The 25,038-nt window shown below is 48.4% G+C and overlaps 1 protein-coding gene across 2 annotated transcripts in view; it reads left to right on the forward strand.

Annotated features, from left to right (window-relative positions):
* Positions 1–22,716, forward strand: part of ENTREP1 (endosomal transmembrane epsin interactor 1) — a 56,196-nt gene extending 33,480 nt beyond the window's left edge. The window contains exons 4-11 of one of the 2 annotated variants that reach the window (XM_081103875.1): positions 3,576–3,704; positions 5,386–5,493; positions 5,623–5,756; positions 13,485–13,614; positions 13,787–13,865; positions 16,173–16,325; positions 18,784–19,076; positions 21,815–22,716. In XM_081103875.1, the coding sequence (XP_080960001.1) occupies positions 3,576–3,704; positions 5,386–5,493; positions 5,623–5,756; positions 13,485–13,614; positions 13,787–13,865; positions 16,173–16,325; positions 18,784–19,076; positions 21,815–22,015 (1,227 nt within the window). In that variant the 3' untranslated portion in view covers positions 22,016–22,716. The remainder of the gene's footprint in view (positions 1–3,575; positions 3,705–5,385; positions 5,494–5,622; positions 5,757–13,484; positions 13,615–13,786; positions 13,866–16,172; positions 16,326–18,783; positions 19,077–21,814) is intronic. The other variant, XM_081103876.1, reaches the window with a different exon arrangement.
* The last annotated feature ends 2,322 nt before the right edge of the window (positions 22,717–25,038 follow it).

The raw sequence follows: 25,038 nt of genomic DNA on the forward strand, positions 1-25,038 counted from the left end.
GGTTAGGGCTCAAAATGTACTTTTCAAAAATGGGATATATTGTATCTACCCGCCTGCATATTGTTTTTCTCTCACTTAAAGATATAGGAGATGGAGAGAGGAGTAGGTTAGTTCACTGTTTTCTTGTCTGTGGTGGTCTGGCTTCGGCCACTAGGAGCAGTGCTGCCTGTCCCTGTGGGCTTTTCCTGAGTGGGGCAGGTTCCCAGGACAGCGGTTGTTCTGCTTGTCTTATATTTTGTTACACATATGACCATTTGATGACTTTATTCACTATTTTTTTTTAAATTGAGGTACAATTTACAGACAGTGAAATACACAGATTTTATGTGTGCAGTTCATTGGGTTTTGATCAGTGCATTCATACTCATCTTAACAAACACGCTCATGTATACACCCCATCAGGATCCAGAACATTTATTTTAGTGCCCCAGGAAGTCCTGTGGTCTCCTCAGGCAGCCTCTACTCTCTCTTAGGCAACCATTGCTCCAGTGTCTTCCAGAGATTAGTTTTGCCTGTTCTGGAACTTACTATAAGTGGAGTCATACAATATATGCCTTTTTGTGTCTGACTTATTTTGCTCAGTATGAAAAATTTTGAGATTTATCCTTTATTTTCCCAGAGCAGTATGTCACTGTATAAAAACACTACAACTTATTTTATCCACTCTCCCGTTGACGGACATTTGGGTTGTTTCCAGTTGGGAGCATTATGAATAAAGCTATTATAAATATTTTTGTCTAGTTATTTTTTTTGTGGACCTGGTTTCATTTCTCTTGAGTAAATATATATATATATATATATATATATATATATATATATATATATACACATACAAACAGAGGTAGAACTGCTGGGTTATGAAATAAATGTATGTCTAACTTCATAAAAAACTTCCTAAATAAATATTTTTAATTTAAAATATATAGCAGTTCCTGAAATAAAGGGCTTCAGCTCCCATTTCTCCAGTGACCCTCCTCCACCAACAAGTGTCTTTCATTTTTTTGCCAGTCTCCTGGGACTGAAGTAAATCTCCTCCTTACTTTCGTTAGCAGTTCCTTAATTGCTAAAGATACATCGGAACTTTTTAGGAAGCTTCCCAGAAATTCTGATGTGCAGTGAGGGTTGAGAACCACAGTACTGGTTGATGGCGGGAGGAAGGAGTAGTACATCTAACAGCCAGTGTCAAGGTTGAAGGATGGATGTTGTTCACTGAGGGTTGGGGATACTTGACCAGGTTTGTGTGCAGGTAGGTTAAAGAGATTGAGGAGAAGTTAGAGTACGCTTTTAGAAACCTTGGGCAGAGATGGGATTAGGAGGGGAGGTGAAGGATCAGGACCAGGGAGAACACAGAATACAAAATGCACAGTTGTCTGGAATCATTTTGCACAGAGCCTTCGGGCTTCTTGTATCAGCTGGGCACAGTCATTGATATTCATTATTATTTGCAGAACGATTAAACTTTCAAATAGTCTTGTTTTAAGGGATTACCCTTCACACAACTGGAAAATTTTACCATCCACACTGGCTCACCCCAAAGGTTTCTGTATATTTGAATGTCGGGCGTTGTGTGAATAATGCAGCCGTGTGCGTAGCCCACACAGGCCTGGTTTCTCTCTTAACGGAATGCCTCATATCAAGAATGGACTTGTGGGAAGGGAGTACTTGATAAAATGACACCTCGTCTTACCTGAGGGAGGCAGAATCCTTCGATAAGATCTTGAGAATTACAGAAGTACAGGAAATAGAAATTGCACTGTGTCATGTTGGAAAAAGTGAGCTCGGGTCCTGCTTGGGAAGGACAGGGCCTCGTGTACATGGGGAGAGTGGAGACGCGCACAGAATGTATCATCTCGGCTGGCTGCTTGTTGGTTACTACTAAACAGTGCTGCCTGCACTGAAACAGGAAGCTCCCAGCTGGAGACTTTAAAGGAGGAAGACCATTGAGAGTAATATTTACCTGCAGAATTTAATTATGGGAGAGGGGCCAAGAGACAGCCAGCGATCTCCAAGAGGAAAGGAAAGTTCCAACCCACCAAGACCCAGCCTAGAGAAATACTGTCCAAATAGCTGCAGTAGTTTCCCCTTCGAAGGCAAGAAGCTAGGATGCATCTTCAACAATGTGAGAATGGAAGAAGAATTCAAATACAGACAGCTTAGTGCCTGTGTGTGTGTGTGTGTGTGTGTGTGTGTGTGTGTGTGGTGGGGTGTGGACTCAGGTGTGAGGGCATTGCTGAGATAATCTCTGTGGACAAACTAGGGAAGGAAAGAAACCAAATGGGAATGAATGGACAGATGATGGAGTCCATCAAGGTAACTTTGGTTGTAATCCTTTGTATCACAGGCATCTACGTTAAAATCTGGGCATCAGTGTTTGATATAATAACGCATCCTTCCCATGTAGTTTAAGGACAAGGAATCCATGGAGTTCTGGAAGAGGCAAAACTAATCTATGTAGAAAAGAAATCAAAACCTTGGTTGCCTTTAGAAGGGTGTGGGCAGGGATTGATGGGGAAGGGGCTTACTCTCATGGTCATGTTCTCTATGTTGATAGGGTTTGGGTTACTCAGGTGTATGCATTGCTCAAAATTTCTTGAATGGTATGCTTAATGTTTGTGTACGCAAATTTTGTGTGTATATAAATTTGCAAAAAAAGAAAAACTATAACCAAACCAAAAAAATGTTGTGTAATCCAGTAGTGGAATTTTCCCTTTAGCTTCCTAGTCAAATTTTTCCCAATTTTCAAAACTACCATGAAATTTATTACTATGGCTAGAGGGTAAAAATCTTAATTCAATGAGAAAAAAATTTTTTTTCTGATCATTGAAGTTATCACTTCAAATAAATAAAATATTGAAGATGTGAACTAAGAGATCTCTAAGTACACATGGTTTAGGGATAATGTTCACCAAAATGTACCATCTGCTTGTTATAGGCACACGGTAGACTGAGCTTCCTTGCCCTCTTGGAGTTCGGTGGGGACAAATTAGGTAAAGGGTTGAGTGTCATTGCCAAGAGAAAGATTTATGCTAGGGTTGCCTGATTTAGCAAATAAAAATACATGACAGAACATTAATTAAATTGAAATTTAAAATAATCAGCTAATAGCTTATACTATAAACATGTCTCATGCAATATTTAGGACATACTTATACTAAAAAATGGTCTATTATTTTTTTCAAATTTAACTGGGTGTCTTGCATTTTATCTGACAACCCTACTTTAAGTGCCAATGTGCAATTTATCTTGTGTTCTCCATTTCTCTGGCACAGCAGTGATTAATCCTGAGATGGTAGATACTCTACCAACCTGGGTCTCTAAGTTAATTTGATGAGCAGAGTCCCCTGATGACCTAAATGGACATGTAGCATATTCAAGAAATAACCTTGTTTGGTTAAGCCACTGGAAATTGGGGTCTGGTTGTTAGCACAGCACACCAGAGCCTGTCCTGACTGATACAGACTCTGCCTGACCCTAAACCCTGCCTTAATCTCATTCTGTAGGATTGGTGCTCCATGGTGTCGCCTGTGTATTTTTTGTTAATAATGAAATTATTATTCTGCCTTTTCCCCCTGAAGGTGGACTTAGGTGAAGGCAAGATTTGCTTCTGTTGTGAAGAATTTCAACCAGCTAAATGCACAGACAAAGAAAATGTCTTGAAACTCTTCCCGGTTCAGCCTTGTAGCGCGGTTCACCTTCTACTTAAGGTATTTTGAATGAATTTCATAGCCCAGCAGTGAAAACACTATAGAGCCCCAAAAAAGCAAAGTTCCTTGTTACCTCTCTCAAATAGCTATGTTGCTGAAAGCTATGTGAACAACCCCTCATCGGTGACTCAGAGACAGAATTGAACACAGAAAGAGTCACATATTATTGTGTGTCTCTTACATTGTGTATGGACAGCTTTCTTTGTGTTCAAGAATTATAAAATAGTAAAAAAAATGTAAAGGAGTGTGTGTGTGTGTGTGTGTGTGTGTGTATGTATGTATATGCACACACACATATACATATGCATATACATATACACATATGATATAGCTTTTAGCAAGCCCTTTAAATTGCTTGCCCATTTGCCATTGTTCTGATGCTCCTAGGTCGGTGTAAGTGAATCTTGTGGGCTGTTGAGTGCTATCGTTCTGGGACACACACTTAGGAGAGATACTGGCCAGAAGACACAGGAGAAATTCAAGCACTTTACCTCTCATTTCATAGGCAACAACTATAATAAGCAAAAGAGATGAAAACCAAATGATCCCAGTTGAAGACAAATACAAAATTAACTTTATTAGGGAGTTGGATAAAAATGGTGTCCTGACTGAAGGTCCATTAGCCCAGGGAGTGACAAGATCAGTTGGTGAAGTGGGCGGTACTAGCTTTTGGATAGTCTGCCACTCATGGCTTTCTTTAGTTAGGCCTTTGTTTGGAGTTTATTTCGGGGGTGGGGGTGGGGAGGGGAAGGAATCTCCCAGCAGTGGAAGAAGCTGCCAGCTCTCTGGATTATGCAGGATGTAAAAACGGCTGCTTTCTTTGGCTTCTGGAGTTTTGGTAGCTGAGTCACCCCCAAACTTCCTGAGCCAGGACTTAGCTTAGGGAAAGCCCCACTAAGGAGCCAGGACTGTGGCAACAGAAACTTGGAATCGCCTCTGCTGCTATTCTGAGATGTGCGTTCAGAGGAGAGAAGCCCTGTTTACACTCGGGCGGCCTGCCCCCTCCCTTGTCCCAGTTGTGTGCCCTGGGCAGCTCTGCCAGTAGCTCCTGAAATAGAATCAGTGGCCACAGATGCAGCAGCAAGCTGTCCTGGTGCAACGCTGTGGGAGGGGGAGGCTGGGAATTAATGTCACGGGAAACTCCAACTTCAGAAGAGAAACTCACTGCTTTCCTGGAGGGAATGTTTCCATACAGTGTCCTGATGCTTGCAGAGAGAAATAGTGCAGCATCTGGTCTTTCTGGGACAGGAAGCTTCTCAGATAAGTTTTTAAACTAAGAAGTACACACCATTGCGTGAATCATCATAATTACCAGCATTAAAAAAATCCTCACCTGAGGATATGTTTGCTGATTTTAGAGAGAGAGGAAAAGAGAGAGAGAGAAAGAGAGAAAGAAACATTGATTGGTTTCCTCTGGACTCATCCCTACTGGGGATAAAACCTGACTGGGAAATCGAACCCAGAATGTTTTGGGTGTGCGATGCTCCAACCAACTGAGCCACCTGGCTGGGCACACTAGCATTTTGGGGGGCCTTTACCATGTAATTCCTTTACATGACTTTTCTCATGGGAATCATCTTACTGGGACAGGGCAGTGTTATTAGTTATGTTTAAAAGTTTTTATATTGCATTCTGGTCACCTGCTTTAAAGTGCTCAGTGACGTCTGTTTCCTTGTCCCAGAAAGTCCTTTTTGCCCTGTGTGCCTTGAACGCCCTGACCACCACCGTCTGCTTGGTGGCCGCCGCCCTGCGCTACGTCCAGATCTTTGCCGCTAGGAGGTCCTGCAGTGTAAGTCCCCGCGAGGTGGCACCGCCACTGTGATTCTGCGGAACCGCCTGGGCCTTTTCTGTGCGGGTTGCTTTTCTCCCCGAGCCTCAGGGGTGCAGGCGGCTGACTAATGCGGTGTTGTTTCATTAGGATGAATCCCAGATTTCTGCCGAGGAAGTGGAAGAACAGGGACGCATCCCAGACCCCGACGACTTCGTTCCGCCGGTGCCGCCCCCTTCCTATTTCGCCACGTTCTACTCGTGCACACCCCGGATGAACCGCAGGTGCCGTTTCTAAGCCCCCACCCCACCCAGTTCTCTGAAGGGTGCTCTTAGTTTTGAGGACTGGAGCCCTGGACTTTTCTCCTAAATCTGGACAGATTGTGTTATTTGGGGGGATTTTAAAATTTATTTCCTTCTCTCTCTCTCTCTCTCTCTCTCTCTCTCTCAATCTCTCTCTCTCTCTCTCTCTCTCTCTCTCTCTCTCTCTCTCAATCTCTCTCTCTCTCTCTCTCTCTCTCTCTCTCTCTCTCTCTCTCTCTCTCTTCTCTTTGATAAACTGCATGAAACCAAAGAAAAGTCAGACCTTGACCTAAGGATATACTTTTTCAATTTCAATTAGCTTCCCAGGAAAACTGACACCCAGGGAGATAACAGCTGTAATTTGACATGATTGAGAGCTGCGTTGCCCTGGAAACGCGCTCAGTTAGGCCAAATTGATGTTCATTATAACACCATCAGCAGGCCCCCAAATCATGCAGTTCTTCCCAGCCATTAAAAAATGGTGAATTATTAATTACTTCTCTCTGGTCTAGAAAAAGTAGACACTAGGCTTACTATCATTTTCAAATTCTAGCTCCAAATTAGATTGTTTCTTTTTTATTTTATTTTATATATATATATTTAAATCCTCTCCCGAGGATATTTTTCCGTTGATTTTTAGAGAGAGTGGAAGAGAGAGGGAAGGACAGAAATATTGATGTGAGAGAAACACATTGGTTGCCTCTTGCACTCAACCCGATCAGGGCTTGGGTCGGGGAGGAGCCTGCAACCCAGGTATGTGCCCTTGGCCTGGAAAACTTCGGTCCACAGACTGACCCTCTATCCACTGAGCCAAACCAGCTAAGGCTGATTATCTATTTCTTAACTCTCAGGAATTTTTATTTGAAGAATGAAATGCTGCAACCCTTCCTCTGATTGTTACCAAGCGCTAGAATTGTAACTCTCTAAGAAATGACTTTATTCATTCAACAAACATTTAATCCCTTCTCTGCTGCTTACTAACTAATCACTGTGCTGGGTTGTTGAATTTCAAAATGGGTGAGACGCACCCCCTCTGCATATGGAGGAACTCACAGCCCAGGCCCTGTGGAGTGAGTGTGGTTAGGACCCAGGAAGTAGTGTCAGAGGAGAGGACTTACGTGCACCGAGGAGGACCCTGCCCTGGGTGGGCCGCAGGGAGCTTGAAGGAAGAGTCAGGGTTGGCGTCCTAAACAAGGTGATCTTAAACTGAACTTAGAGGATAAACAAAGCTATACTTAAGCTTCCAAAGAGAATCTCTGAATTCTACAGAAAGACGAATGTCTTCAGCTTGATATTCAGAGGCCCAGGAATTTTTAATTTTTAATCTCTGAGGTACAGGTGTAAAGTTGTCAAATTTGGTGCCAGGCATGGTTTTTGGAAATCCATTTTTTTAAAAAAAATATATATATTTTATTGATTTTTTACAGAGAGAAAGGGAGAGAAATAGAGAGTTAGAAACATCGATGAGAGAGAAACATCGATCAGCTGCTTCCTGCACATCTCCTCCTGGGGATATGCCTGCAACCCAGGTACATGCCTTTGACCGGAATCGAACCTGGGACCTTTCAGTCCGCAGGCCGACGCTCTATCCACTGAGCCAAACCGGTTTCGGCGGAAATCCTTTTTTTGAAAATATATTTTTATTGATTTCAGAGAGGAAGGGAGAGGGAGAGAAAGATAGAAACATCAATGAGAGAGAATCACTGATCGGCTGCGTCCTGCACGCCCCCTACTGGAGATTGAGCCCACAACCCAGGCATGTGCCCCTGGCCGGAATCGAACCTGGGACCCTACAGTTCACAGGCTGATGTTCCATCCACTGAGTCAAACCGGCCAGGGTGGAAATCCATTTTCTAATGCTTGGGGCAGCCATACGTGACCCTGGAACAGGTCGCCAGGGTTAGCTACCACCAGATGCTGTTAATGCTCTCTTCCTTGTGTTGGAGTCATATTTAAACCCCACCTCCAGGCCCCTGCCTGGCCACCCCCCTAGGTGGAGGTAGAGATGACCACAGAGCCAGAGGGGGAGGCTGCTGGCGGGGTCGGATGGGCTAGGGTAGCCGAGGAACTCAACGCTTGAAGCTTCAGGGGCCAAGACAGCCTCCTTAGTCTCTTAGGAAATGAGCCAGAATTACAGGGGCCATAGAGACAGCCACAAGACCCATATTCTTTGTGCACGTTAGGACACGTTTGCTAAAAACCTTAGCCCGATCTCAGGCTGCATGCAGAGGGCTCATGGGAAGGCGGTAAACTGCCTGGCGTTTCCTGGTTTGGGAGAGAAAAGCCCTTCAACAAGACTTCCTTGGCCCTTGAGGCCGTGGGTGAGCACTTGGTTGACCCAAGAGGAGGCAACAGACAGATTTAGTTTCCTGTAGCAGCAGAAAGGGAGAGTGACTCATGTGGGCCTGGGTTTGGAGTTGTGCCTGTGGGGCATCTCCTCTCCTCCTTTCCCCCCACTTCCCCTCTCTTCTCCGCCCTTTCTTTCCTTCCTCTCCCCTGCTCCTCCACAGTCACGGTTAGCAGGAGGGTATACGTGCATCTCTGGATTTGTCCTTCTTAGTCCTGAGACAGCCCCTAGCCAAATGTAGGTTGGAAGAAGACAGGCAAGCTTCTCATCAAGGGCATTGCTATTCAGAACTTTCTGGAAGGAACGTGGGGAGAGGGTGTTAAAGCAAATCAGGTTGGAGAAGAAGATACTGCTGGGCCTGAACCATGTACCTGGAGCCCGAGAGCACATTTCCATGGGCAAACACCCCCATTTCTGAAATTCCACCGTCTCAGCGTGCAGCCCACTGTCTTTTTTTAAATGGCTAGATTTATTCACCTCTCTATACATACTCTTTCCGGGATATTTTTAAGTTTGACCAACTTTGCTAGATTCTTGGTATAAATCAGCTTTATAGATGTCTAACCCCGATTGGTAACCTTTTTTTCCTTGTACGCAGGCAGGCAAAATATTGATGAATGTTATTTAAAAATTTCCATAACCAGTGGTGTTAAGTGTTTTCACACAATAGAGGCTCCCCATTTCCTGCTGGGTATGGTGACCTCTCCGAAGAGGTTTATTTAACGTCTATAAATACAACCGCTTCATGCATTGGTCTCTCCTTGAGAAAGGGCTTCTCAAGTTACTGTCATAAACAGAGGCCCGATTGCAGCCCCGGCTGCTGGCCAAGCGCCGGTTATCTACTGAGTGAATCGATTTGCCGCCCGGGAGGGGGCTGTGCACCGTCGCCACCACCCCGGGGAGTCCCCATCCTCAGAAATGGGCTGGAGCCAGGAGTCAGAAAGGAGACTCTCTCAACGACAGGGTGTCCCCAAAAATGTGTACATGCCTTAACAGCGGCTGGCTCAGTTTTGAAAAGGAGACGTAGTGTGATAAGCACTGACTTCATAATCATTCAAAGTGTAAATGTGCATTTTTGTGACACCCTATATTTTGTGAACATGGACATGGTTGTACCATGGGATGTCACCTGCTGTAGAAAATTACAGAAGTGGGTGGGAGGCAGGCGGACCTGGGCATTTCTTAAAAGTGAAGAAATATGTATGTTTTTATTGATTTCAGAGAGAGGAAGGGAGAGGGAGAGAGAGAGAAACATCAGTGATGAAAATCATCGACTGGCTGCCGCCTATACACCCCCTACTAGAGACTGAGTCTACAACCCGGGCATCGAACCGTGACTTCCTGGTTCATAGGTCAACACTCAACTACTGAGCTACACCAGCCGGGCCATTTGCTTTCTTAATGAGATTCCAAACCCACCCTCAGGTTGACCCAGTGCTCAGCTGCTGGGCAGGGTACCCTTGCCTTGCTCCCCCCTTTAGGGGCAGCAACGCTACCACCACGTGCCCAGAAGAAGGGCGCACACAGCTTTCCCAGTGCACGGAGGCCAATCGCTCTTTGTCAAGGGCAGTCAGTTGCTGTATCCCCCTCGGATGAGTTCTCCAGGCCTATTTGTAGGATCATGTTCTGCACAATCTGTTTGGGTTTCCTGTTCACCTTCAGGGCCCAGGAGCACGAACCAGAGAAGGTTTCCTGGAGACTCTCGGATGAACTTGAAAGAGCCCAGGCTCTGGAGTCTCCTGAAGGGGTGACCCTGGGCGGCTCTTCTACCATTTCCGAGCTCCAGTCTCCTCATCCACCTGCGTGGTCACGGGGCTGCGGAGAGGCTTGTTACGAGAATATGGCCATAAAAAAGCTTCCAAAAGTGCACAGCTTCCACTGTGCTCTGTCCCTGTTCGTTGCCCTGTTTAAAACGTCCTTGGCATGTTCCTTGCTCGTAAGAAACATTTAGCCCTTAATCTCACCTCTGCCTTATCAGGTAGCAGTTTTCTAAAGATACTCATTCTTAGTAAAAATCTGATCATCTTTCCCAGATACAACGGGTTTCATTTCAGCCACCAGGCACCATTTCCTTTGGTGGTGGTCTTAGCCCTGCTGTGCACTGGAATCGCCCGGGGGGCACTGACCGCCTGTAGATACCTGCCCCGCCCCCCCCGTCCCCCCCCCCGCCCCCTTCCCCCCCCATCCCCCCCCCGCCCCCCGTCCTGTCCCCCCCCCCCCCCCCCGCCACCGCCAGCCACCGGCAATTAGAGCAGAACTTCTAGAGGGGAGGCCTGGGCAGCCACTGTTTGGAAACCTCTCCCAGTGAAAGCCAGGAAGGATCAGGAAGAAACCTGCCAGGAGAGAGCGGACCTGTTCTCCACAAACAGATCCTATTTACCCAGAGGGAAAGGAAATAAATGCAGAAAAGCCTCCTGAGAGGAAGGGACTTACCTTCTGCATCAACTGTAGCAGCATCTTCCATCAAAATGTGGCTTTCCTGGTCATTTTAATAACAACCAGAGAGGCCATTTTTTTTTTTGTTTGTTTGTTTTGTTTTTGGTCAATTTAGATAAAGTACATCCCTCTTCTCATCAGTTTTCTTCTTGAAGAAATTTCTGTAGTTTAGGGTCTAAATGGAAGCCCTTTCTTCTCTGTGAATGTACTATATTGGTAGCCACTGGGCTGGGGATATAAAACAAGGACCACCAGAGCTGACAGATGGACAGGGGTTCAGTTTCCAGGCCAGGGCACAGCAGTGAGGAAATGTTGCAGAGTTGGCTGAGGGGAGACGTTTGTAAGGGCTAGAAGATGGCTCACCAGGTTAGGGTTAGGGCAGGGGTGGGTAAACTTTTTGACTTGAGGGCCACAATGGGTTCTTAAACTGGACCAGAGGGCCGGAACAAAAGCATGGATGGAGTGTTTGTGTGAACTAATATAAATTCAAAGTAAACATCATTACATGAAAGGGTACAGTCTTTTTTTTTTTAGTTTTATTTATTTCAAACGGGCCGGATGCGGCCCGCGGGCCGTACTTTGCCCACGGCTGGGTTAGGGTGTGAGGAGAGGAAGGAGGGGTGCCCAGGGCTCCTGGAGTAGACAGGTCACCGTGTGCACTGGTCCGGAAAGCGCCTGCAGGCAGGTCCCGGAAGGATCTGGATGCTGGAGTCGCTTGGCGTTTATAGCTGTCGAACAGCTTCGGCTGCGTCAGAGCGTTGGGCAGGAATCGCAGGCAAGTCCCGCTCGGAGAGAGAATCTAACTTCCCTTTCTTGGTAACTCCCAGGACCCCTCCCTCCCCTGGGAGAGACCCTCCAGGCTGGCGCCTCTCTTCAGACATAGTATGTGCTGTGTACGGAGCTGCACCTATCCATGCAATCAGGTGTCAAATATAACCTTCTCCCTTCCCACGCGGGTCAAGCAGGGATGCCAGTCTTCCTTCCGAACGAAGATCAAGGGGCAAAGGGGAGAGCTTTGTGCTTTGTTTTATTTTATTTTATCCAGGCTGTGGAAGTCTCATTCTTCTACATCCAGAATTCCAGAAGTTTTACTGTTAGGAAAACAGAACATTACATCTTTTTCAACTTCTTTTCCTCCACCCATTGCGTTTTTGAAAGTGGGCACCGGGCATAACATGGATCGGCCGCACATCCAGAGAGCCCCTTTCCAGAACAGCAGTGCCCTGCGCTCGTGGCTCCAGAGCCCGTCTCCTCCTTCGTCTCCTTCAGGGTGTGTCTGTGTTTGCGTTTCAACAGCAGACGTTAAACTTTGCTGTTATCTATGTTTTCCATCCTCCAATACTCCATGGATTGAATATAGGTTTTTGGGGTCTTCTGTGTATTTTTAAAAATTGAGATACAATTGAAATTGGATACAAATTCAGGTGTGCGACATAATGATTTGACATTTGTATATATAGCAAATGATCTCCACAATAGGTCTGGTTAGCTGATGCATCCTTGGGAATTTTTAAGACCTTCTGTCTTAGCAAGTTTCAAATACAATTGAGTATTATTAACTATAGTCGCCATGCTGTACATTATATCCCCAGGACTTATTTTTATAACTGGGAGTTTCGTTAAAAGGTGCAAACTCCCGCTCGGCTGGTGTGGCTCAGTGGTTGAGCATTGACTTATGAACCAGGAGGTCAAGGTTTGATTCCCAGTCAGGGTACATGCTCAGGTTGCGGGCTTGATCCCCAATGTGGGGCGTGTAGGAGGCAGCCAACCAATGATTCTCTCTCATCACTGATGTTTCTCTCCCTCTCCCTTCCTCTCTGAAATCAATCTAAAAATATTTTTTAAAAGTTGCAAAATTCCACGTATTTTTAACTATTATTTAATTAATTTTTAAAATATTTTATTTTCCCCATTACTATTTATCCCCTCTATGCCCTTTTCCACCCCCACCCCTAACCACTGCCATCACCACGGTGTTGTCCATGTCCTGAGTTCTCTCTCTCTTTTTATTCTTTTTTGCTCAATCCTCCCTCCCTTCCCCCTCCCCAACCAGAGTTGTCTGCCTGTTCTCTATCTATGAGTCTGCCTCTATTTTGCTTGGTAGTTCAGTTTTTTAAATATTCACTGTTATTTTAAAATTTAGGTTCTTTGTTACGTAGGGGTGTGTGTGTGTGTGTGTGTGTGTGTGTGTGTGTGTGTGTGATTTTCTGTGGATGCTGGCAGGAAATCTTGTGGGTTTTTTGTTTTTGTTTTCTGCTGTCAAGGGCCCCTCACCCGCAGGACAAAATGCGCAGTGCCTGGCATGCAGCAAGCGCCCATCAGTGTTTGGTGAATGGCCACCCTCGGGAAGGGGCCCTCTCCTCCCTCTACTGTATGCTGCTTTGTCTCTGAGCTCTGATGTGGTTGCTTTATTTTAAAAATTTACTTATCCTTTCAAATATATTTAACAAGTAGTGAGTTTCTACCACGAATCAGACATTAGGGAAACCCAGATAAGAACATTGTCATGTCAGAAATAATTGAGTTTCTCTGTGTCCCTAATTTTGTCTTTTCTTTAATTGGGGTGAAGTTAACCATTTGAAAATGTTCAATTCAGTGGCATTTAGTACATTCACATGCAACCATCACCTCCATCTAGTTCTGAATCATCTTTTTCACCTCCAAGGAGTTCTATCTCCATCAGTCAGCCACTCCCCACTCCATCCTTCCCGCCAGCCCCTGGCAACTGCTCATCTGCTTTCTGTCTCTCAGGGATTATTGTTTGCTTTTTGCCTGGTGGGTTTTAAAGGAACAATGGTATCGCACACGATGCGTTGCCACTTGCCTAAGGATAAGCATCTAGAGGCAAAGGCCAGCATGCGGGAGCCGCCCAGGTCCGCTGTCCTGTCTGTAGAACGTGCTTCCTGATGCCAAGATGCTTTTCCTAGGATGGTTGGTCCCGACGTGATCCCACTGCCGCATATCTATGGAGCGAGAATCAAAGGCGTGGAGGTGTTCTGTCCTCTGGACCCGCCGCCTCCATACGAAGCTGTGGTGAACGAGACAGAACGGGAGCAGGTACTGTCCATGCAGGTTCGCTCTGGTATGTTGACCACAAGTAGGCAAAGCTGCATTGGGTACAGACAGCCATGGGAGACCGTTTGCTCTGCAGATCCTTTTAAGTTCACGGAGCCCAGATGATGCTTGAGTTGAACATCAACCAATATTCCTCTCTTTTCCTGTGATGCAGACGTCTTCATTCCAAATATCAGAGGGGTCAGAAGCCGCCACCAGCCCGATGGAACCGATCGGCGTGCCGGTGACTCACGGTAATGCACGCGGTCACTGCCCACCCTTGTGAGGCAGTAAGTTAAAACGTGGTAAAATAATGATCTCCGTGGTATTTTGTTGGGGGTCAGATATTCTTGGAGCTACAGCCTTTGCAGGTGCAAAACTACTATCAACGTTGAGGGCGTACAAGTGGGAGATAACATTGAACAGAAATACAGATAATTCTAGAATCTGTTATGAGTTACCAGACTATTCTCAGGGACTTATGACATAGATTAGAGTTTAATTTGGCATTCCTGTGTTTTCCAACCTAAGATTTTTTCTTCTGCTGTTAAAATAAGATGAGCTGTTTTGAAGAGAAAATAAAAAGCATTTCATTTCTTACAAGGGTGATTTGCTGTGAGATCATGCTCTGGTCGTGCTGCCTTAACATGCAGGGAATTTTGATTTCCAGTCCTGCATTAAATATTAGAGTCGGTTTGTATTTATCTTTGCCATTTAAGGGGACATTGTTGCAGCTTTCTCTCTTTGGAGAGGTTTTAAGTGTCCCAGAAAATTGCCCACCAGGACAAAATTGCACACGGTGATAAAGAATGGATCAACTTTTAGCTATGATAGACAGAAGTGGTTTTTCAGCAGAACCGTTGGAGTTGGGTTTCTGTCCTGTTCACCTTCGGTCTTATGTAGAATTACACAGTGCGCTCTGTTTCCTGAGTATGTTTGTAATTCTTCCATTTCTTTTTTCTTTTTAAAAATCTTTATTGTTGAAAGTATTACATATGTCCCCCATTTTCCTTCATTGACCCCTTCTAGCCCCCCCCCGCCCCAGGCATTTGCCTCCCTGTTGTCTTATGGTATATACATACAAGCTCTTTGGTTGATCTCTTCCCACCCACCCACCCACCCCTGTCTTCCCTCTGAGATTCCACAGTCTGTACTATGCTTCTATGTCTCTGGGTCTATTTTGTTCTTCAATTTATTTTGTTCATTCGATTCCACACATAACTGAGATCGTGTGATACTTGTCTTTCTCTGACTGGCTTATTTCGCTTAGCATAATACTCTCCAGGTCCCTCCATGCTGTCTCAGAGGGTAAGAGATCCTTCTTTTTTACTGCTGCTAGTGTTCCATGGTGTAGATGTACCACAGCTTTTTTATCCACTCATGTACTGATGGGCACTTGGGCTGTTTCCACAACTTAGCTATTGTAAATTGTGCTGCTATGAACATCGGGATGCATACATCCTTTCTGATTGGTATTTTGGGCTTCTTAGGATATATTCCTAGAAGTAGGATCACTGGGTCAAGTGGCAGTTCCATATTTAATTTTTTGAGGAAACTCCATACTGTCTTCCATAGTGGCTGCACCAGTCTGCATTCCCACCAGCAGTGCATGTGGGTTCCTTTTTCTCCACATCCTCTCCAGCACCTGTCATTTGTTGATTTGTTGATGGTAGCCATTCTGACAGGTGTGAGGTGCTAATCTTTTTGTTTTAATTTGTGTTTCACTGATGATTAGTGACTTTGAGCATGATTTCATATGTCTCTTGGCCATCTGTATGTCCCCTTTGGAGAAGTGTCTATTTAGGTCCTTTGCCCATTTTTTAATTGGATTGCTTGTCTTCCTTTTGTTAAGTTGTATGAGTTCCTTATATATTTTGGATATTAACCCTTATCAGAAGTATCATTGTCAAATACGTTCTCCCATTCTTTCACTTCTTAAAAACAGTTTCCCAGCCCACAGCTCAGGCTCACAAAGGATGTGAGTTTTATTTCCCCGAGCAGCAGTCACCCAATTCCAGAGTGGTTTCATTGATGCGTTCAGTGGCTACTGGCTCTTTAACTTGGCTCAACAGAAGTTTCATGGCCCAGCCTGCAGACACCCCCTGCCTGCACGTGGTCTGCAGCCCACAGGGCAGCACCTCACCTGGGCAGGTATTTCCCACCCTCCAAGCCCGTCCCGAACGGTCAGAAAGCATGAGCCGGCTCGGAGCTCCCCCATGCCGAGGCGATGGTGCGGTAATGCACATTCCCTCTCTCACCGGGATGCTTCACTGGAGAAGACACTAAGCACCTTTAGGAAACACTGACATTTTGGCAGGGCTTCGTTATTTGGAAGTGAAGGTTTTGTTTGTCTAAGGCCTGGAGCGGTGGTTGGGAGAGGCAGCGTTTCCCACAGTGCTGGGAAATAAAAGCTGCTCGGGCCAGCCGCCTAAGCAAATGTTGTCAACTGGATGGCCCGGGCCCCAGCAGGTTTGGGCTCACAGGTGTTTCCTGCCCACATTTTTAAGGGCTGCAGCTGGCAAAATAATTTTTGTTTCTCCTTTTTAAAAAAAAATACTTAGATGGGAACATTCCTAACACACCTGGGGAAGAAAGCGCATCCACTTCAGTAGCCAACTCAGACCAGCCACATCCCGGGAGAAGCCAGAGAGCCCTCCAGCCCACGATGACAAGGTCGAAGAGCGACCCTGTGTTCCATCCTTCCGCAGAGCGAGGTGAGGCCGTCCCCCAGGCTCCCGCAGAACACTGGCTTGCCTCCAGGTGCCACGTGAAAGCAGGTGGCTCCAGCCACCCAGGGCCCTGCAGTTCAAGAGATGCCTTGAGAAAATAAGATATTCTATGTGCACATTAGGGATATACATCTGCCCCATCTTTTAAGGCTGGTGGGTGTTTTTATTTTATTTTTGTTTGGTTTTTAAAATATATTTTTATTGATTTGGGAGAGGAAAGGGGGGGGGGGAGAGAGAGAGAGAGAGAGAGAGAGAGAGAGAGAGAGAGAGAGAGAAAGAAACATCAATGATGAGAGAGAATCATTGATTGGCTGCCTCCTGCATGCCCCCTACTGGTCATCGAGCCCGCAATCCGGGCATGTACCCTGACTGGGAATCAAACCCTGACCTCCTGGTTCATAGGTTGATGCTCAACCACTGAGCCACACTGGCGGGCAAGGGTGTTTTTCTTTTTAAGTCATTGTCATCAAAAGCACTTGGTTGCAGACGATGCTGTGATAGGTACTACATGAAGAAAACAACGCAAATCTCTTTCTGATCTCTACGTGCTTGCGATCGTGTGGGAATACACATTCTCTCTCAAGGAAAAGTCAAAGGGTGGCCTTGGTTTTATCCCCTCTTCTATAATTTAATATCAGTTGCCTTTTTTACTGAGTATGAATGGACTGAATTATTTAAATCCCACCTTGTTTAAGAACTTTGGATAGAGCGAAACCCACACTTCATCCCCCTCCCTCTCTGTTTTGAGTTTGTTTGTGTCTAGATGTTATCTGAATATCTGAATACCTGAACATCTTCAAATGTCTTCAGTGTAGAAAATTGTAAGAAATAAAGGAACGAAAGGAAGAAAATGAAAACCCTCTGTAATCCTGTGCACACCGGCTTCTCTCAGTGACCTGTTCTCACCAGTGCCCTCGCTTTCCTCCTGCTCTCCCCTTGCCTTCTCCGGGGCCTGGGTCACCCCTTCATTCCAGTTCTGTTCCTCTGACAGCCTGTGTTGTTGGCCCCAGTCTTGACTGACAGTGTGGGAGCCAGAAAGCACTCCTCGCCTCTCGTCTCACCGGTGCTCTTGCATGGGGAGGAGCCCACCACCTCCCCCTCTCTTCCTCCCCTCCCCCCACCCCCCCTATCCCCCCTCACCCCTGGGACTGAGTGCCTCTGCCACGCCAGCAGGCGGGCAGCCAGCCCTCCACTCCCAGACCCTTCTTCACTGCTGTCTCTGCCATACCTGGCAAGCTGAGGGCTCGAGCTGGCCACCTGCGGGCTTCAACCGGAACGTTGCTGTCTGCACAGCTCAGCGAGGTCTTTCCAGAACCCCTTCCCATGCTGCAGCGCTGCAGGAGGAGGGTGGCCCGTGTTTACCTGTTGAGCCCTCCATTGTGGAAGGGACCAGGTTGCCTTCAAGGGACTGGTGAGGCCCCTGTCCTCACACCTGGGTGTCTGTAGGGAGTGCTCCTGGGAGGTCCTGGCTCTGTGACATGCCTGTGGCAGCCCAGGAGGACCGCTGCTCACCGCTGTTTGCAGATCCTCATGCCTGCGTTCTCCAGAGGAAAAGGGTGCTCCCCTCCCTCCACCTGCTCTTCCACCCTCTGCTTCCTTTCCTCATTGACTATCTCAGATCCTGCTTGTCAGGCCTTCGCAGACTGAAACCTCCAGGGCCGCGTGCACTGAAGGCTGCTGGCTGGCTTCCGAACACGCGGGAGCCAGGCCTGCCTCCCACTTCACCCGCCTGAGGTGCAGCCGTGTCCTGCACCCTTACACACTCGCTAAAGCAGGTCGTTGTGGACGTGAGAGCCTGCGGTGGGTTTCCCAGGCCCACTGCTGACTTCTGGAATGACCTAGCGTTCCTGCACTTAGATTTCTCTTTCTGTAATCATCAGCCGTAGCGCTGCCTACAGCCCCGGTGCGAGCACTGATAGCATGTCAGTGCAGTGCCCTCGCGGATGTTTAGGACAAAGGTACAGTCCAAGTGCACAGAGCCTTCCCCTCATCCCACGGGTCCTGTCTTTCCTTAGCCCCTGCCTCTCAGCGGCTCCTTCATCCCCCCCCTTGAACGTTTCTCCATCAGCCAGCCACGCTTTGTCTGCTTGCCCACCCGTCCGCAGACATGGGCCATCACCCCATGACACCGCTGCTCCGCTGTGGTTTGTATGCGGGATGCCCTTCTCCATCATCTGTCTTTACTGTGGGGGCCGTGTTTTCCGTGGCACCATAAAATGTGCTGGGGACATATCCTGTTGGCACTACATCAGGAAATAAGCTCATGTCATAGCTGTTGGTTTTGTGTGTTTTTTTCCTTTGGCAACATGAGAAGCGAGGCGCGCATGGCTGTTGGCATTCGTCCTGTGCTTCCCGCGCCGAGTGCAGCGTCCGTGCTGTTTCACACGCAGCGCGTGCTCGCGGGGCCACGGCCAATGGCTCCGCGCTGTTTGTCTGCCCGCAGCCGCTCCCGTGCTCAGCTGCGAAGCTGCCACGCAGACGGAGGGGAGGCCGGATCTGGCGGCGGTGACCCTGAGGCGGGGTTTGCGACCCAGAGCTGCCAGGTGCAGGCCGCAGTCTCTGATAGACTACAAGTCGTACATCGACACCAAGCTGCTGGTGGCCAGGTTCCTGGAGCAGTCCTCCTGCGCCATGACGCCCGACATCCACGAACTGGTGGAAAACATCAAGTCGGTTCTGAAGTCCGACGAGGAGCACATGGAGGAGGCCATCACGAGTGCCAGCTTCCTAGAACAGGTAGCTTTAATTTTATTATCCGGTGTGAGTCAGATCCCTTGTTTCCCCAGCAGCCCAAATGCCTCTCCGAGTTCCTGTCTCGGGCGCCATAAGTTCCTGGTTGCTGTGTCAGGGGAAATGTGGTTCGGAGGTTGTGGGGGTGGGAGGGGGGAGGTGGGGTGGGGAGTGGAGAGGAAGCCGAGCACTTTCTTTTCAGGCGTGGTGACTTTCCCCAGCCTTCTTGGCCCAGAGGAAAAGGAACCCGTTTTTTCCGGGCTGTGGATGCCTGGAAAAAGCGAAGGGTGCAGCTTGGGGCTCAAAGCAGGGGCCTGGGCAGTGGGGGTCACATACATCGTCTGGCTCCCAGTGTTGAAAGTGTCCCTGGATGTGGCATGTTTTCTCAGCCCTTTGACAATGACGGACACGCCTGAATTTTTAATTTGGCAAGATTCTGGGAGCTGTTCACATTCCCGTGAAATGCTTGGCAAGATAGCTAAGCTGATAGGCCTACATGGAGCACACACCCTTTCTTTCCAGGTTAAATCGTACAGCGCGATCCCCTGAGTGGAAGCCACAGGGGAAAAGATACAAGTGGGCGCGTGAAGGGTCCTCTTCGGCGTCAGGTCTCTCACGGGAAAGTGGAGGGCTGCACGAGGTGGTCCTGCACCTGTGTTTCTGAATGAAGGGACTTTCCTTCTGATGAGAACTGGGGATGGGCCGCATCTTCGCTTACCCACCTCTTTTTAAAAGTGGTCACCTTGGGGGCGTTGACTGCACTGCTCCAGGGGCGTGGGGTGGTGGCCACGGCCGCGGTGCTACCTGGCTGCGTGCAGCCAGTGCCCAGCAGACACTTCCTGAGTTGAGATGGGCTGATTCTCAGGTCGTTACCAGCACCGGGATCCTGGGTAAAATTTCAAGGCAGTTTGACCCGATCCCCTTCTCACTGTCCTTTCTGTTCCCCCTTTCTACCTCCCGGTCGCTTCTAACAGAAGCCACAGCCAGAGTCTCTCCCAGCCCCTCAGGGGAGCCCGAGAGCAGTCCGATTCCTCGCACGAAGAGGTGCACAGGCCATGGGCCCTCTTGTCTGCTTTCTGAAAGAGTGGTTGGCCCATGGCTCTGGGTCAGGCTCTAGGTAGTATCCCACTTTGGGGAGACATTTACGTCCGGGAGTCCCTGGTCTGTGCAAAATGCCACTTCCTGCCTCCTTTCCCCTGTGCAGCCTCAGTAGCCACTAAACAGGAGCGAGCATTTGGCGTCACTGAAAGGCTGCCGAGCTCTGGTGAGGTAAGAGCCGGAGCACCCGCCACGCAGGGGGTCTGGACCTTCTGCCAAGCCCTGCTCGCTGGGACATCACTGTGGGTAAAAGACAACAGGTGCTGTCGCCACCAGCATTCACTGGGCCTGGATCGCAGTTCAGGTGCTGGGACTGGTGCAGTAGACCTGGGCCATCTGCTGGAGCCTCCCAGCGTTTGCACATTTTCACTTTCTCTACGTTATTAGGATGCATTTGTAGATCCTCTTCAAGTTTCACCAATTCAAAACCACTTCTCCTAACTTACACGTAACAACAGTCGATAGCTATGAATGTGGGAATTTTCTTCTTACTCAGGAAACAAGGACAGGCCCTAAAGACAGACAGAATCATGGAGTGTTAGCAAATCTGACATCTCATCTCTTGGAGGGTTAACTTTTTAGTGACCTTAACGTCTCACAATGGGCCCTGGCTGGATGGCTCAGTTGGTTGGAGCGCCGTCCCCTGCACCAGAAGGCTGTGGGTTTGATCCCCAGTCAAGGCATATAACTAGGTTGTGGGTTCGATCCCCGTACAGAAGGCAACCAATCGATGTTCTCTCTCACCCGTCTCTCTCAAAATCAGTTTAAAAAATCATGTCCGTGGGTGAGGATAAGAAACAATTCTGAATGGTGCAAACTAAACAAAACATCATCCCAACGATTGCTCTATGACGTAGATGCTAACCAAGCACCGGGCTTCTCCCAGGCCGCTGACAGTGTTGTAGGTCATAGACGGGGCTGTGCAGTGTAACAGACTTCTGTGCACTGGGCAGCTCTCCCCTCATCCATCCCAGTTGGGTGAGGGATTTATCATGCTTTTGTCATTTTTACAAAATAAGTCATATTGTGTTGTCCTTAACGTTATGTATGTGGCACATGGCCAAAAATGGATCTAGCAGTAGAACCATTCTTAGGAGTTTTTACAAATAAACTGGATTAGTTGTTATGCTGTTTATTGGAGGGCTATTTGGTCGGTTAGAAGCATCACTGGTTTTGGTTGACATTTTATAAACTCATTACCTGGTCACAATGCCAAATAACAGGTACCAAATGTTTGAGTACGTTAGTATTGCCTGGGTTCTGGTTGCAAGTACAGGTGTTGCGCCCCACTCCTCACTCACGTGTGCGGGGAGCTGGGAACCCGCGTCTCTGACAGGCTCCCGTCCCTTCCTGTGAGGCCACAGTGAAATTGGGGAAAGTGATGAGCAATGTTCAGGATAAAGCAGGACATTGCAATAGATGAGTCAGGGAAGTGAGGCAGGGCTACCTGTGAAACCACAGGACATCTGGGGAATGTGTTAGAAACTTGAGAAAAGAGGTACTCTGTTAGGTCTCTGGAATTCCACGTGGGTTCCACTTTGGGAGAACGCTCTCTTTTCTTCCTCAAGGCAACTAAGCATCACAGGGATGGACGTAGGAGGCAGACTGAAGCTTAACCTCTCCCCACCCTCTTCCTTCTCCCAAAGATAATGGCCCCCTTGCAGCCCAGCCTGCCCAGGGCCCACCTGCCGCCCTCGCGGAGACAGCCCGGCGTGCTGCACCTGTGGAGCTGCGGGGACCTGAGCACCTTCGTGGCGGCCGGGAGGCCGAGAGTGGAGAGGAGGCCCCGGCGGGCGGCTGAGCGGCCACACAGCCTCATCGGTGTCATTCGCGAGACTGTCCTGTGAACCTCAGGAGCAGGAAGGAAAGATCCCCTCCTCACCATGCAGTGTCCAGGGTGGGGGTGGGGGTCCCCCTCTGGGAACTGCTCTAAAAGGGGGGCCCTTCAGAGGACCTCACTCTATGGCTCACCTTTCTGCTGGTCTAGGGTTCTTCCGGGCTCATTTGGGTTTGGATGCATCAGATTGGAGGCTGTGAAGGCAGCATCCCTCTCCCCCTCTGCTGGCCCCGCCCCGGAGTGGGTTAATGAATCTTGGCCCACACACCACCTTGTGGATCTCTTCCTCGTCCAGCCCTGTCACTTGGGGCAGGTCTGCTGGGCTGCTGTTGATAGACGCTGCGGCCACGCGCTGCTCTGTGAGAGAGGAATTGGCACGCCACCCAGTGGGATCGGCCGCAACCCAGGCATGTGCGCTGACTGGGAATCGAACCGTGACCTCCTGGTTCATAGACCGACGCTCAACCACTGAGCCACACCAGCCGGGCTGGTGTGAAGCACGGATGATCAACCCCATGCTCTAACCATCAAGTCCCTGCATAGATTGCCCTGCAATCACTCTCTTTAGGAAAAACAGGGAACTTTTTCACTGGCAAATCGTAATGAGAGACATTCAGGGGGAGTATTCTTGTTGATTCCATTTACTCATGCTTGCAAAACTAGAGATGGCTAAGGCAGAACTGAGAATAAAATGTTTACTTTGGACCTCTGGCCTCGGTGTACGACGTTTGTGTACGCGCACGGGGCCACACCTTACCTTACGGAGATGCTGGAACTTGGAGCAGTGGTGGTCAGGTTCGGGCAGGCCACCAGGCCAGTTTCATCTCCAAAGCACCTGATCCCCGTGCATAACAATGTGTCCTTTATGCATTCAGCAGGCGCCTGGCCAAAAGGCTTCGTGGAGCTGCCTTGTAGTGGGACTGTGAGCAATAAATCAGTGAAGTGATTACAGATTGGGCATTAGTGCTAAAAAGGAAGGAGGCGGTTGGAGAAGGCTTCTTTGCCGAAATGACATTTAAGCTGGACTTGACTGTGAGGGGCAGGGAAGGTTGTTCCAGGCAGAGGGAACAGCCAAGGCAAAGGCCTCCAGCACTAGAGGCTGCTGTGGAAGCAGCCCTGAGTGAGGGGAGAGGTAGGGGGAGCGCAGGCTGGGCTTGATGCTAACTGTGAGGTTCCATGGGAGCGTTTTCAACAGGAGTAACAGATTTCATTTGCATCTCAAGAGCTCACCATGCATCGTGGAGGCTGGATTAGGTCAGGATATGGAGTAAAGGAGGTGAGGAGCTGAACAAGGATGCCTGTGCTCCAGGTCCTGTGCTGGAGATTTCACACAGTCTCATTTCACCCTCACAACAGCCTGAGAGGGGGGAGCTGTGAGTGTCCGCATTTCAGACCAGGAAAACGAGGCTCAGTGACTTGCCCAAGGTCACTCAGAAGGTCTGTGGCAGTGATGCCCTTCACACCCCAGGAGCCCATCTCCAGAAACCACTCTGGTTCCCGGCTCCCAAACAGTAGCTGTTTGCCATTTCTTGTTTCTCTGAGAGCGTGGTTGCGAAGACTTCGAGCTTGGCTCATGGAAGCACAGACATCCTGGGCTCCAAGCCCACGAACTTTGCAGAGTGGGAACTGGCATGAGGTCAGGGGACTGAGAAATGAGAAGGGAAGGACTGTTTGGAGGTACTGAACTGGGGCGGAAAGTGGATTGTGGAGGCAGATTGTGCAAATGAGGGGACTGGGGGCCTGCAAACCACCCACGGTCTGCCCACCGCCCTGGCTGAGCTGTGTTTGTGGAGGTTCCCAGGGGTTTCCCAGAACGACAGTCTCTCTGTGCTCACCCCTCACCCTCACATACTGAATTCCCCACGAAAGCGAACAGTCTCTCCATTTCTTTAGAAGTCCCCACTGTCAGCACCATGGCTGCCCGCTGCGGGCTGGCCCACTCCCTGAGGTAAGCCCCGCCTCTCTGAGGGTCTCCATGTCTCACCCAGGCTCTCTGACACCCAGAGACCACCCACGTAGCCAGGCTGGTTGCTTTTCTCCGTTATGGCTGCTTTGTTGCCCCCGACCTAGGGTCTCAGGGTCAAGCCAGGAATTCTCAGCCCACCAATTTGTTCCTCCCCCGGGGCTGAGAGACAAGGACTGGCCTTCCTCCACCCAGGCCGGGTCTTTCCAGGCTTCTGGTTTTTTCTTACTGCAGGAGGACATTTCCCCCATCTCTTTCCACCTTCTCTCTGAGCGTCTATAGCTCACCTCCAGCTGCCACACAGACCTCACCACCTTCTGTGAAGGCTCAGGGAAGACAGTGGGCGCCTGCCATGGAGATAGTCTCAGCCATCCTGAGAAAAGGGAAATTTCCAGCAACAACCAGAAGAGGAAAGAACATAAAGGCTGAGCCATAGCAGGAGGATTTGAAGATTCGACCTCGCGGCCAGGGAAATGGTCCACGTAATTCCAGCCTCTGAAGGTATTGATGAAGTCAGAAAACTGACTTCTTTCTTGCTTCTCAGACTTTAAGGAATATTAAAATTAAAAATCTTATCTAATAATAGACAAAGATGCAAATTGACTGTACCTTTGCTATGCCCACCATTGGCTAATCAGATATATGCAAATTAACCGCCAACAAAGATGGTGGCTAATTTGCATACATAGGTGTGAAGTGGTGGAGCGAAGACTGAAGGTGGCTCCGGTGGAGCAGTGAAGGCTTGAAGGCGGCTCTGGCCGGAGCGATGGCCTGGGTCCCGGGTGCTAGCGGAAAACCGATGCCGGCAGCCAGGGGAAGGGAAGGCCTATTGCATGAATCTTTTCATGCAACATTATATATATATATATACATATATATATATATATATATATATATATATATATATGACAATATATTATAACTAGAGGTCTGGTGCATGGATTTGTGCACAGATGGGGTCCTTCAGCCTGGTCTGTGCCCTTTCGCAATCCGGGACCCCTTAGGGGATGTCAGAGAACTGGTTTCAGCCCGATCCCCGCAGGCCAGGCCGAGGGACCCCACTGGTGCGT

The sequence above is a fragment of the Myotis nattereri genome (assembly GCF_964212035.1).
Source record: "Myotis nattereri genome assembly, chromosome: 12".
Classification (NCBI taxonomy): domain Eukaryota; kingdom Metazoa; phylum Chordata; class Mammalia; order Chiroptera; family Vespertilionidae; genus Myotis; species Myotis nattereri.